Raw genomic sequence first — 13,867 nt, forward strand, 5'->3', positions numbered from 1 at the left:
TCAGAGATGGAACGAGGACGCAGAAGTTAAGAGCAATGACTGTTCTTCCAGAGGACCTATGTTAGGGTCCAAGCACCCACTGAGCTGTCAAGTGGTTCACAACTCCCTGTAACTCCAGCTTCAAGGGATCCTACAACCTTTTCTGACCTCAACAGACTCCTACTCACACAGACACATACACATATACAAAAATAATAAAAACAAATCTTAAGGGAAAAAATGAGTCCACTATTGGTGACAGAACTGACCAGAGCCAGGGACAGGAAGAGAGCTCCCGGCTCAATATGGCTGCACCAGATTCCCAGTTTGCTTGTGAAATACTGCCTTGGAGGTTCCAGAGGACAGGCTTGGGGTGAAGAAGACCACAGACTCTGGAGGCCTGGACAGACACCTCCAGGCAGCCCTGGTTCTCAGAACAACAAGGTCGGAGGCAAATGGAGACCCACAGGGCCTGAGGATCCACATGTCTGTTCCAGCTTCCCCAGAATGACAAAGGGTCTGCTTCCAGCTCTCCCACAGGCTCATCCAAACACACAAAAGCAGAACAGCATAGCAGGCAGGCAGCCACTCTAGCCTAGAGTCCCTTACACTCAGCAGTCTCAGAGAGCATCAGCCTCCCTAGAGGCCCTCCCAGCTGCCTCTGCCCACAAGGCTACACGCCACACCCACCTTCCCAAGGCAAGACCTGTCACTGTACTCCTCTGGTTGCCAATCGGCAGTCCCTGAAGGGCAAACAGGGATAAGAGTGCCTATGCTGAACACAGAAGGAGAGGAGGGAAGAGCAGGGCAGGCAGAACAAGACAGCCTTCCTCCTGCATGAGGAGGCCAAAATATGCATATGGCCCCTGGGTATGATTGTCCCACTTATTCATGGTCATATTTTCCCCAGTTTTAGTCATTCACAGTTGACCAGGGCCTAAGGACATTACGTGGAAAATCCCCCAAATAACTAGCAAGTTTTAAACTGAACTTGGCTCTGAGCAGTGTGATGAAATCTCACGCCGACATGCTCTCTCCTTGGATTCGAATCACACCTAAGAATCCACACTGGATATAGTACCCACCGTCTCGTCTCCCTCGTCAGTATGATACACTTAGTTCAGTACTAGCTGAGGCTTTAGGGACCTGCTAGGGGTCCTATAAGCCCCAGAGGAGATGGGTGTACATGTCACCATTTGGAGTCCAAAGTGTCTATGGGATGCACATATCACAGTCATGCCGCTCCAAGCCTGTCTTTTTCACTGAGTTAAACAACAGCCAGGGCAGGTTCATATAACCAGAGAAAGAGCCTATAAACTATAAACACATTCAAAAGTTACCAGAGGCCAGGAGCACAGGAGCAAGATCACCATCCAATAGAAAGGGCCCGTGGGAAGTCTCAGCAGGTAGAGGTGCTTGTCCTGGAAAGCCTGAAGACATGAGTTCAATCCTGAAACCCCACGGTGGCAGAAGGAAACTCCTGAAAGTTGTCCTCAGCCTCCACGGTGTGCCATGGGACAAGCATGACATACACACACACAAATGATGTGCAGAAAAAAACAAATGTTTCTTAAAAAGAAGCAGTGAATTTCCCGTTTTTATTCTCCCCTTGCCCTCCATGGCTGCTTGGCGGCAGTGACGGGGTACTGGCAGATGATGCTGTGGCAGGAAGGGCAGAGGAAATCAAATCCTCCATGGGTGTGGGTGCACGAGCAAATGATCCTATGGTTGCTACTTCTGATTCTGGGTCAGACCAGGTTCCCACCTGGCTAAGCACTTGGAAAGTAACAGCCCAAGGCCAGGAAGTCAGCCCTAGCTACTGTAGGCCTGTAAAGCCCCAAAACAACAGGATTGGGGCACAGGGGGGATGGGGGGTAATACTGTACTACTGGTTTGTCTGGACAGGCAATGTGGCTAATCTGGGAGCAGCCACCTAAGTGAGGCTCAAACCAAGAAAGGCTTGGAATTCTAGATCTTTCTCTAGTTCCTCAAGGGTCTCTGGGTACCAAAGACCTGATGCAACTACCTCAGCCCACAGATTAGTAAAGTGAGACCAAGGAAATTGGGGAGACCAAGGGAGAAATAAACCATCATGAGAAAGAAACTCATGGGGAAACTGGGATGAAAACAGCCTAATGCTAAAGCCGTCCTACACACACGCACACACTTAGTGATACACCCCCTACATGCACACACACTCATTCACACACCACTACACATACCCCTACACATACACACTCACTCGCACACACACCCCTACACACACCCATTCACATTCCCCTACACACACTCACTCACACACATACCACTACACACACCCCTACACACATTTACTCACACACTCACACACCACTACACACACATTCATTCAATGACACAACCCCTACACACACACACACACACATACACACTCATTCACACACACTCACATACCACTACACACATACACCAAGAAAGAGGCACACAAGGTCAACAGGGTAGCCTCCAAAGACAGAAGTGGTGAGGGGCACACGTCAGTAACAGGCATACATGAGGCCTGCTGGGATGTCCAGGATGCTCAGCCAGCTCAGGACACCTGGAGGCCCCACTCTACCGCCCTCTCCCCACCCTGTGTTCTGTGGGGTTCCTGAGTGTGAGCTGATTTCTGTTTTTCCCAGGCCTTGGGCTCATTAACCCAACACCTGTGGTCTTCATCTGTTCTGAGCCACAGACCATGATGAAAGCTGTTGGCTGTGTCCCTGGGACAAGGAAGGAGTACACAGTCTTTACAGAAGCTTCAGGTGTGTGTGGGGGGGGGGGTCCCTGAAGCCTGTCATTCCCCCAACAAAGGGTCTCTGAGGTTGACCCAGTTGACAAGCTACAGAGGCCACTGAGCAATTGGTCAATGCACACAGATTCAGACAAGGAAGACAAGGAGCAGCAGGGTAACCCCAAAAGTTAAGGAAGATTCCAGTATTCCTGACCACCAAAGGAGTGCCAGGAATGCAAGGACCATTGGCAACCATCAGGAGGTCAGTCTTCCCCTTCCCCACTCCCAATCCCACCCCTGGCTCTTCCTGTTCACAAAAACCAAGGGGCTCTTTTTCATACAGGAGTCCGACAGCATTCAGCTTCCCTCATTCTGCGGCTGGTCACAATGCCCACAACCAGGCCAGCACCCAAGAGACAAGCTCCTAACTGGTGGGAAGGGGTGAGGGGGTCTGCGGATCAAAGAGTTGTCAGCTTTGGAGACTACCTCCCAAGGTGAAGATGCTGGTGGACGGATGGGGCATCTGCCCACATTCCTGGAGAGGCTCCCCCAGACTCTCATGAGAAACCCCCACACTTAATGGCAGCAGCACTGGTCATTCTCAGGAAACTCTGCAGAGGGGGCCAGCTGAGCAGGGCAATGCCCTCAGGGAGAAGGAGAATCATGAGGGAGGGTGTGCAGTAGAGAGTACTAGAGGCCTCCAGGGCCACCAACACCGGAGCCATCCCCCTGCTCCCACCAGGTTCCCTCCACTTCCACAGAGCAACTATATACACCAAGTGTCCCGCTCACCCCTACAGTCTGTAGGATCCTGTGTCCAGTCTCTCTCTACGCTACATCACTGAGATCAGATCAATGTCACCCTGAAACACAGGCGCGCGCGCACACACACACACACACACACACACACACTCACACACACAGCAGGCCCAGCAGAGCCCCAGGTGTGGAGTCTAATGGACTCATCACCAGAAACAGATAGAGAAATGGCCACAGCTGGACCCTGGGAGCTCATCTAACCCCAGGAGGGGTATGCCCACTTGCCAGTCACAGCCTTGGCCACCACGGGTAATCAATCAATGGCAGTGAGAGCCAGCGACAGTGTGTCCAGGACACACTCTCCTCTAAAAGGGAAAACTGGGCAGGCGGCATGCCACTGGCCTGTGTCCACCCCTTACCCCGTCAGTTTACAAACCATTTTCTTTATTTGCTGATACTGCACCCTTCTTGGCCTCCTTTGAAAAATAAAAAGTTGGCAGCTGGGGATCAGTTGGCTGAGTTCTGGAGGGGACCCCGGGAGCCAGGGGACCCTCTCAGTGCTTGAGCTTCCTGCAGACATATGGCCCCCAGCCACGACCTACACATGGGCAAGCCTGGCACCCACTACCACATGGTGCCTGCCCTGACCCTTGCTCAGGACACAAAGGCTTCCCATGAGCACATATCCTGTGCCCAGCCGCCTCAAGGACCAACCTAAGCCTCTATGAAAAGCATGCAGGAGCAAAAAAGAGACATCATAGAAGGGTCTGAGGTGTACCCGAACAGTGAGCAGGCTTAAGACCAGAACTCCAGGACCCAGGATGACAAGTCACTGAAGTCCCCAAGTCCAAGCTCAGATGTCCCAATTTGTGTGGCAAGTGAGAGTCACAGAACCCAGGAGGAGCGATCTCCACCAGCACAGTCCTGCAGAGCCGTCCAGGGCAGGCTGTTCTCTATCTCCATGTAAACGGGGCTCGGCGCACACAGGTGCACTGCTCACTAGATTGATGCTGCCACCTGGGGCAATGATCAGCTCAGGGCCACAGCTGAGACCTTGAAGTGAAGCTGGCCAAGGTTCCGGCAGGGAGTACGGGGACACAGGTCAGAGGCTGGGGCCCAAATCCACAGGATACGGGTGGCCAGGAGGGTGGCCAGCCACCCCAGAATGGACAACCAGAAGCAAAAACTCAGACTGGACAGAGAGAACCGCTATTGCTGCCAGGAAGCCGGGGAAGGGTAACTGGCACACCCTGGGTCCCAGGGGATATCTGTCAGAGGGGCATCAAACGCTGCAGGATGGAGAATACTAACTCGAGCCACCTTTCCCAGGGTCGGCTACAGGGAGCAGCAGAAATCCCAGTCCGTGGCGAGCTGAGCTTTCCCCCCGCCCTAGAGAAGAGAGCAGGATAGTAGAAGGACGGGTTTTGTTTTATTGCTTTGGACAAGGAAACACTAGCCTGTTTGCAGAAAAGGATCTGGGAGAGACCCAAAAGGAACAAAAGGAAGGAGACATTGGGGGTGGGAGGGGTGTCCCCACAGGAGGAGCTGACCTAAGGGCAGAGGAGGGGAGGCTTGTTGTGCCAGCTAGGACAGAAGGGGCTGGAAAAGTAAGACCTCCTTACTCCTGGAGGCGCACAAAGCTGAGGCGGCACACACATTGCTCAAATATGGGACACAGAAGAGGGCAGGCATACGGGAAGCTTCCCATTGTCCCACCAGCTACAGAGCGGCATTAAAGCAGCCCAGCGGCTGGAAAATGGAGCCTTGGCCCAGGCGGTGTGGCCGGAACCTGCCACAAAGGGCCACTCCCAGAGAGGGCTCATTAGGGAGGCCAGCCGGTGCCGCACATGGTGACAGGCGGGTGCATTCAGGGCCCGGACACAATCAAGCCCTTGTGACGGGGAGGGGAGCAGGGTGCTTGCTGGAGCCTCTGGTTCCTAGACAAGAGCAAGCCTCCTTCTTGCCTTACAACGTGGAAGCTGACGGGAAGACAGATTTGGGGAGACAAAGAAAGAGATGAATCCCCTGACAGTGAATGTTCTATTTCTGGAAATGGGTCGACTCCTCTCAATAGCTGCCATCTCAGTGCCACCGGCCCTGCCTGCATCTGTCCCCTTGAATATAGCCTAGAAGCCATTACCACTCCCTTCAGGGCACGCCTGCCCTGAGCATTCGAGAGGCAGAGCATCTGTGCCCAGCTATAACTTAGAGATGTTGGGAGGGGGGCGGTTACAAACTGACCTATGTATAGAGTGAGAAATGGTCCTGGCTTTCTGCAGCTGCTTTCAAGCCCTCAGCTTGGGGACCCACACAGCACAGGTCAGTGAGGGGGCAGCACAAATCAGCTGGCCTCCACCTTGAACTAACACTGGCCTCTGCCCCACCCATACCCACCCCCATGTCCCGGCCTGGGATGCCTCACCATAGGCCGGTACTCTCCGGTGACTGACCAACAGACAGAACCCAGCTCAGTGGCCCCTGTGGGTTCTATAGGACTCTCCAGAGTCTCCCATAAGGACTCAGAAGCTGCAGCAACTACCAAAGCCCTGGTACCTGCTCTGAGACCAGACCCAAATAAGAGGTTCTGTTTGTTTGCTTGTTTGTTATTCAGACAGGTAAAAAGGCTGGCACACACCTCTAATCCCAGCAGAGACAAGCAGATCCCTGCAAATTCAAGGCGGCCTGGTCTACATAGTGAGTTCCAGGCCAGCCAGAGATACATAGTGCGACCCTGTCTAAAAAAAGAAAGAAAGAAAAGAGAGATGGGTGAGGAACCACAGACGAAAGCAAAGAGTCCAACATTACAAAGCAAATGTATGCTTGTACACACACAACAACCTGGGCAGGCTTCATTTTTTGGAAAGAGATAAAGACCATTTGGTGCCAAGAACAGTAAATGCAAGGGGAAAAAAAAAGGTAGGTGACCAAAGTGGCTTGGCCTCTAACTAATTTAGAATATGAGAGGGTGCTTGCCAGCCTTTCTACCTGGCCCCTCATCCCTGGCTCCAGGACTGAGTGCACACCTGTCTGTACTCCCAAGGACTAGACAGTGTCCACGGCTGCACTCTACTCTCAGGAGGGCTGCGACTGTGGGGAGGGGAGCAGAAGCAGGCTTCTCAGCCCCAGCAAACAAACCTGCGCCAGAACGGAAGTCAGTGTTGCCCTAAATTGGACACCTTAAAGCCTTTAAGCAGAGTGCGTCAGAGAGCAGAGGTCAGAAATTCCATCAGGCCCTCAGGAGGAGTGGTGACCCAGAGTCCTCCCAGCAGCCTGAGTCCCAAATTGAGGACCCCCAGGACCCAGCTGTTGTAGGGGCAAATAAATCATCTTCTCTTTGCATCACAGGGCCACTAATTTGTAGCCAAAACACAGTTTGAGAGCCAGCCCCATATCCTCAGTGCTAAGTCTGAGTCAAGAGGACCGGGACCCCAGGCTCCCAAATAGACAGACAGGAACCACAGGCCCAAGGGTGGGTCCCCTTCCCTCCCAGCTTCCTCCTTAGAGCCAGAGGATTCCACACAGCTTGCTCGGGGTTTCCGGCTCTTGCTGCCGAGGCATTTCCTCCACTCCAAGGCACCAGCACTCTGAGTGACATCTGCTCTAGGACAGCACTGATGGACAGGAGTGTGTGAGTGTGTGTGTGTGTGTGTGTGTGTGTGTCAGGGAGAAATGACCCAGCAGTGAGACACAGAGCGCACCCAGCCCTGCACCCAAGGTGCCAGGGAGAGGGGAAGGAGCTGGGAAGACAGTAATGGCAGCCTGACAGGCCATCTGAGACCCAGAATGAAGGACCAGGAGGTAGGGTGCCGCCTCTAGGGTGGGGCCTGTACGTTAGTGAAGTAGGGCCACACAGCACTTCCAGAGAATCAGTGATGAACGGGCACCACTCCAGGTCTTCTGCCCTCCTGCCCAGAGAGCGGGAGACCAGTGGGGACGCTAAGACTGGGCACCTGCCCCTAGGTGGCCCAGCTCCCTGTCTGTCCAGAACTAGACGCCTATAGGGAGTGAGAATGTAATAGGGACCAGTTTGGGGGACAGCTTAGAGGAAGTGGTGGGGCTATCCCTGACTTTAAGATCACGAGAACACCTTTAATCCCAGCACTCGGGAGGCAGAGGCAGGCGGATCTCTGTGAGTTCGAGGTCAGCCTGGTCTACCAAGGGAGTTCCAGGACAGGCTCCAAAGCTGCAGAGAAACCCTGTCTCGAAAAACCAAAAAAAAAAAAAAAAAAAAAAAAAAAAAAAAGATCACGAGAACAGAGGCTGGAGGGATGGCTTAGTGGTTAAGAGCACCTGTTGCTCTTGCAGGGGACTCTGGTTGGGTTCCCAACACCCGCATGGTAGCTTATGACCAACTCTAACTTCAGTTTCCGGGGGTCCGACACTCTTTTTTGACTTGCACTAACACACAGCACACATGTGGTACACTTACACACTATGTAGCCCTGGCCGGCCTGAGCCCCCAGGGATCTGCCTGAATCGGCCTCCAGACTGCTGAGATGACAGCCTTTATCACCACATCCATTGAAAAGCTTTAAAAAAAAAAAAAATCCATCCCTCTAGGAAAGAATTTTGTTCCCATCTCCAAGCCTTGTGACTTCAATTGGGGTCACCTTGTCCCCAAGCCTCAGGAAAATGAGAGCGAGCTACTTATGTTTCTGAAATGTCCCCGCCCCCAGGATAGCCCCTGCATAGGTCACAGACCTTGATCCTAGCATAAGCTTGGTCATGCATCCTAATCATTCTGTAATGGGGAGAGTTCCGGTTGAGATGTAGATATAGCATCTCCCACAAGTGTCTGACCTGATGTCCCTGGAGCCTAGGATCACCTAACACTACATGTCAGAGGTCCAAGGAGGCAGGGGGCGGGGCTTGGAGCAGACAGCCTAAAGCAGAGGTTCTTTCCTGCGGCCACTGCTAGAGTCATGGCCATCCTGGGGGTCCCGAGCTTCTTGCTCCTGCCCTCAGCCTAGCCTACAGGACATCACCAGATGGACGCTACTTAACTACTAGTCCCAGGCCAGATGACATGAATCACTGTGGAGGCACCGAGAACTTCAGAGTATAGATGCTCATTAAAGGTATGCTAATGTTTCTCTTCCTGCTTAAAGGGCCAGCTATGAGGTCAGCTCCCACTCTCGGTTGCCCTCCTACCCCTCACAGCCCTTCTGTGGCACAACCCAATGCGTGGGTATCTACAAGTGCCACCAACAGGAAAGCTCGTCACCAGTGTCCAGGCAGGTGATCACACACCTCCCCTAACAGAGGGCTCCTCGCTCTAGAGGGCACAAGACTATTCATTTTCCTGATTGACCTAGGAATCACCGGAACTTTAGAGCTTCACCTGCAGGGCTGCACACAGCACTAGGCCCAGCCCCTCTGAGGTGATTTTTCCCAAGATGCTCTAGTTGCCACCTTCAGAACTTAGCCATTCTGCTCCTTCTTGACTATAAGCCATTTTTCTTCTGTTCTCTGAGACAGGACTGGCCAACAGGACTGGCCACAGAGGCTCCACTCACAAGCATGGGTTAAGGGGTTCCCTACACACACACCCAAGTAGTACTTCCTAGCATGAAAATGGGATCCAAACAAAAACAGAAGCCAAAGATTCCTCCTTTAAAGGCCCAGTTACAGGAGCAAGATATCGCAAATGAGGAGACTGGGACCGAGAGGGTCAGTAAGTTATCAAGGTCTCTGATCAGGTAGGACAGAGCTCATTCCACTCTCTTGACCCTGGAGCTGGAGCCCTAGGCAGCAGGTTGCACAGAGATGCCTTAAGGTCGGCACTGGGAGTTCCAGCTCAGAAACAGTCCTTTCAGGCTGCCACACAAGGACACTTTCCCACCCTCAAAAGTCAGTGTGTTTCCCATTATGCAGATGAATGGTTCAGGGACTTGCCTAAGGGTTTCAAGGAACTGTCTAAATGACTGCCACCACAGGCAAGGTGTATGCAGAACAAAAAGCAGGTATGTGAGCCTGGGCAGTGCACACACCTGTAATCCCAGCATTTGGGAGGTAGAGGCAGGCAGAGCTCTTGAGTTCCAGGACAGCCAGAGCTACACAGAGAAACCCTGTCTTGGAAAAAAGAAAAGAAAGCAGGTATATGTAGGAGCTGGCTTCTCAAAAAATACTCCTGTCATGGAGCAATATTCCACAAAGTTCATGTCCCAGGAGCTCAGAGAGCTAACTCGGGCCATCACTGTGGTAGGCTAACCTCTGCGATGGGAGCCGGACTGATGTAGGAAGTGAGAAGGAAAAAGGAAGAAGCTAGGTGGAGGAAACCATGCAGAGGAGCCTTCTCTCCAAAAGGGAGGGCAGAAAGCACCCCAGAGAACTGAGCTCACACATGGCTGCACCAGCTAACACAGAAGACCCGGGACTCACTCCAGTCACCTTGAGAGAACCAAAGCAATGCCCAACACCTCTTCAGGCCTCAGTTTGCCAAAAAAGCCTCCTGGAAGCACATGGTAGCCCTCAACAACTAGCGAGTTCTTCTTTGTGGTGCATGTGACCTGCTGAGTGGGTCATCTGCCTGTGAATGCCTGGGGCCCTGAGGGCCTAGCACCCCAAACCTGTGGACAATCAACCTCACTAACTCCCCTACCAGAGTCAGGCTGGGAGAAAAGGGAAAGCTTGCATAACCGCCCATTATCGCCTCTGACCTTCGCTCCGGGCTGGCAGGCTCATTAGTAGAGCCCAGAGGCCTCCCGGAAAAAAAGACCTATTCACCACCAGCTTGCTCTGTCTTTTTTGAAAGGCCCAGACCACCCCCTACTCCACCCTCCCAAAACCAACAAAAGCACAAATGGAAGAACAAACCCTGTTCATTTTGAGGGATTCAGAATTTTAACCCAAACACGGAAAGATAAATGGCAGTCACTCACTCACAGGTTTGCTGGGGGTTCTGAGTTAGCTGCAGGGGAGCAGCTAACTGCTGCTGGGGGGTGGGGGGGAAGGGCACGCCCAAGGGCAGGGCATGGGCAGCTAGGCTAGAAGGATGCGACTGAAAAGGCTCTCTTTTCTGACGTATGTGTACGTGTGTTGTTGTTGCTGCTGCTGCTGCTGTCCTCATGTTGAGCAAATGCTCTACCCCTGAGCTATACCCCCAGAGGGAAAATGTCTGAAACCACTTCACTTGGGGAAAGAAAAGGGGGCTGAATTTCTGACGTTTACATCGTCTCACCTACAGGACAAGATTAGAATGCCAGCAAGGCACCCTACACCTGACTTCAGCCAGACAGGAACCAGCCTCTCTAAAGCAGCCTAGCGCCCAACTGCCCAGTGCCCGCCCAGTGTCCGCCACTGCCTGCCTGAGAGACCTATTTGCATATGCATTCAGAGACTGGCCAAGCCCACCTCAGCCAGAACTGCCTTGAATACAGATGATCACCTCCACCAGGGACACTCGAAGCCTTCCAGACACCCTACAGGGCTCTAGGCACAGCAATACTGGTCCCCCAGAGAAGACTGTAGGGCCTCGGTTCCCCAGCTCAGCAGCAGGTGCCGTTTACACACCACACACGGAGCTCGGAGGCGAATAAGCCCACAAGCAGTCTCAAAGACAAGGAGAATGTGGAAGAGAAGCCAAACTGTGCTGGCAGGACTTCCACGGCAGATTCTTCCAACCACTGCTGGGACCACTGTGGGCAGGTGTCAACCTCACTGGCTTTCATGGAGTCCAGGGTTCTGTGGGCTTCTCTAACCTTCTAGAAGGACAGAGAGGCAAATTAACCAAGTTGCCCAAGATACACGAGGGAGTCAAGATGTCTAGACCCTGTGGATAACTGGGTTCTCAATAAGCCACTCTGTGGTCACTGATAAGGAAGTAACACTTCCCAGCATGGGAGAGAAGAGGCACAGCCAGGTCAGGAATCCCAAACAGGGAGGCATCCCTGCTATCTAACTAACAAGAAAGCAAAAATGACAACCACAAGGGCCTCAAGTCATTCTTGGCAGAAACTTCGATGGCCCTGGTAGAGATCCCAGCAAGACAGGGCTGGGGTCCTCTCTGTGTGCCACCCCACATATCTGTAAAGCAGGGCTGATGCCAACTGCCCCGGGTTGCTGTGACTACATGTCAAGATCAGGCACTAAGCCCAGTGTGACTCTGCTCTGGCACCACCTGAACTCTATCTCTCCCAGCTCAGTCCGGCTCTTCAAAGCCAATGCAAGGCTTCAGGTCCCAGCAGAGAGAAGCCCAGCTTTCCTTGTTTCCTGGAATTCTGCGCACATTAGAGGGAGGATATCTCATGGCCACCCACTGACTTCAAGAGACAAAACGGAAAAGAACAATCCGGTGTGTAACAATAATGCTGAGTTTTCATTTCCTTGTCAAAGCAAAGCTTGGCTACTACAGAAACCTGCAGCAGTTTTGCTGCAAGGAGACTGGGGGGCAGGGAGGATGAGGTCTGTAGGAAACTGGACACTTCAGCCCCTACCCATCCCCAGAGGGGTGGAAAACCTGCAGGCTGGCCAGGTCCTTCGGTGTGGCTGCATTATTCACTACTGCAACTGGAACTTTGGGCCAGCCCCACATCTCCTAGATTATCTGCAAAGAGGTGGAGACACAAGCAAGGCAGTGTCCTGCGGAGAATCGCTCTGGTCAAGTGCTACTGCTCGATTTCCCTAACTGCAAAGACTCCCCTCCTTTATGATGCACTTGAGAAAATCAAGACCCAGAACACTGGCCCTCCTAGAGTCCCTAAGAAAGGGAGAAACGAAAGAGATACAAGCACTGTAAAGAGGGGCAGGCATCCCCAACAAATTGAGCTGGAACTCTGCAGATGGAGTTGACAGAGTAGGTGAGGACCTGTGGATGAAGTGTTACAAAAAGAAACCCGAGTTGCAGGGGTAGATTGCGAATCAGTAACAAAGTATCCATCTAGACCCAATCCTTTCCTGAACTCAAATGTTCTAGATAGTAAATAAGGAGGAAACCTCCCCCTGTCCTGCACCCGGAATGCAACTGCGACCTGTCCCCACCCCAACATGCCTGCAGAGGGCTTGGCCAGGAAAGTGAGAAAAAGCTTGGTCCTCAGCTCTAGCTGTCAGGTTGGGGGAAGAGTTCTTCAAAGCTTTGATAGTGCCTGGACAGAGAGAGGCTTTGAGGAGAACAGAAAGGGTGGGTTATTCTCTGCCACCAGGCAAACAGTTCAGGCAGAAGCAGGTGCCACCAACACCGGGAACTAAGCTTTCAAACACTGTGAGGAAAGGGAAGGGCAGTATCTGGCAGTCAGGACAGGAGAGAAGCTTCGGGGTAGGGACGGCTAGGACACAGAGCCTATGGCGGAGACACCCTCGGCACTGGCAGAGCTGAGCTCCCCCCACACTCCAGCCACATATGACCCGGGCACTTCCTGTAAGACGATCAAGCTTATAAATCTCTTCAGGGGCATTATCTACCTCCACTTCACACCCACCCTGGTGAGGCAGGAATCAGCCTCTCTGCCTTAGAAGAAGGGAAGCAAGGAAACTGAGGCACACTGAGAAGTCGATGCACCCCAACTATATCCCCTGGGGAACATTGTAGAGACCAAGTTGAAAAAGGTGTCCCAACCAGTAGTGCAGGATTTATGGGAAGCCAGGAAGCCTCTCTAAGCCCAGGGCGCTCTGGCCAAGCTGCCTCAAGGTCTTACCACCAGTGCCAGTGGGCCGGGCCAGCCCAGTCCAGGATGAGATAGGACTACAAGGAAGCAGGGGAGGAAACTGGGCTGGAAGAAAGCACAAACCTACAGTGCAGCTGTGGGCGCTGCCTGGGTTTGAGGAACATCTGTGGTTCCAAGCAGAAGGGAAAATTCACTTGCTTCAGCTCAGGAGTCTTTCATAGCCTTCCAAGAAAAACTTCCCTCTGCCCACAAGTGTTTTCAGGGTGGGATGAGAGACACCCTTAGACAGAACAGGAGTGCCAGACACTAATACAAAAAGCTGTAGATACGAAACTTTTCTGCGGTATCAGCTATGCAGGGGCACCACCACGCCGGATGCTCCATTTGCTATGCCCGCTGCGGAGGGGTCTGGAGGCGGGTCCCCACAATCCCGAACCTGTGAGGTGTTCAGGAACTATAGTTTCACAATACCCCTAGGCTTCCGATCCGGGCGCGGTGCTTACCGTGCAGGCCGTTAGGGATGCTTCGGTGGTGCGGCGGCGCCGACAGGTCATCCAGAGACCGGTGTGTGGCTCCGGCCTTGCCGTCTGGACCCTTGTGCGGCCCAGGGGGCAGCAGCGCGGGTGGGACGTGGTGATGGTGGTCCGGGCTGCCTCCGCTGCCCGCACTAGACGTACTGCTGCCGTCGCCAACGTCGCGGGCCCCTGAGCCCGCCGCGCTGCCCGCCAGCGGCCCGCTCAGGCTAGCCTGGCTGTCTATGGAGCTGCGGGAACCCGCG

At 53.2% G+C, this 13,867-nt stretch overlaps 1 protein-coding gene across 1 annotated transcript in view; it reads right to left on the reverse strand.

Moving 5' to 3' along the window:
* Positions 1-13,866, reverse strand: part of Ccdc85c (coiled-coil domain containing 85C) — a gene marked incomplete at its 5' end in the record, with an annotated part of 72,428 nt that extends 58,562 nt beyond the window's left edge. Inside the window, one exon of the mRNA XM_026778688.1 lies at positions 13,593-13,866. Within this exon, the coding sequence (XP_026634489.1) occupies positions 13,593-13,866 (274 nt within the window). The remainder of the gene's footprint in view (positions 1-13,592) is intronic.
* Between the last annotated feature and the right edge of the window lies 1 nt (position 13,867).

The sequence above is a fragment of the Microtus ochrogaster genome, chromosome 1, assembly GCF_000317375.1.
Source record: "Microtus ochrogaster isolate Prairie Vole_2 chromosome 1, MicOch1.0, whole genome shotgun sequence".
Classification (NCBI taxonomy): Eukaryota; Metazoa; Chordata; class Mammalia; order Rodentia; family Cricetidae; genus Microtus; species Microtus ochrogaster.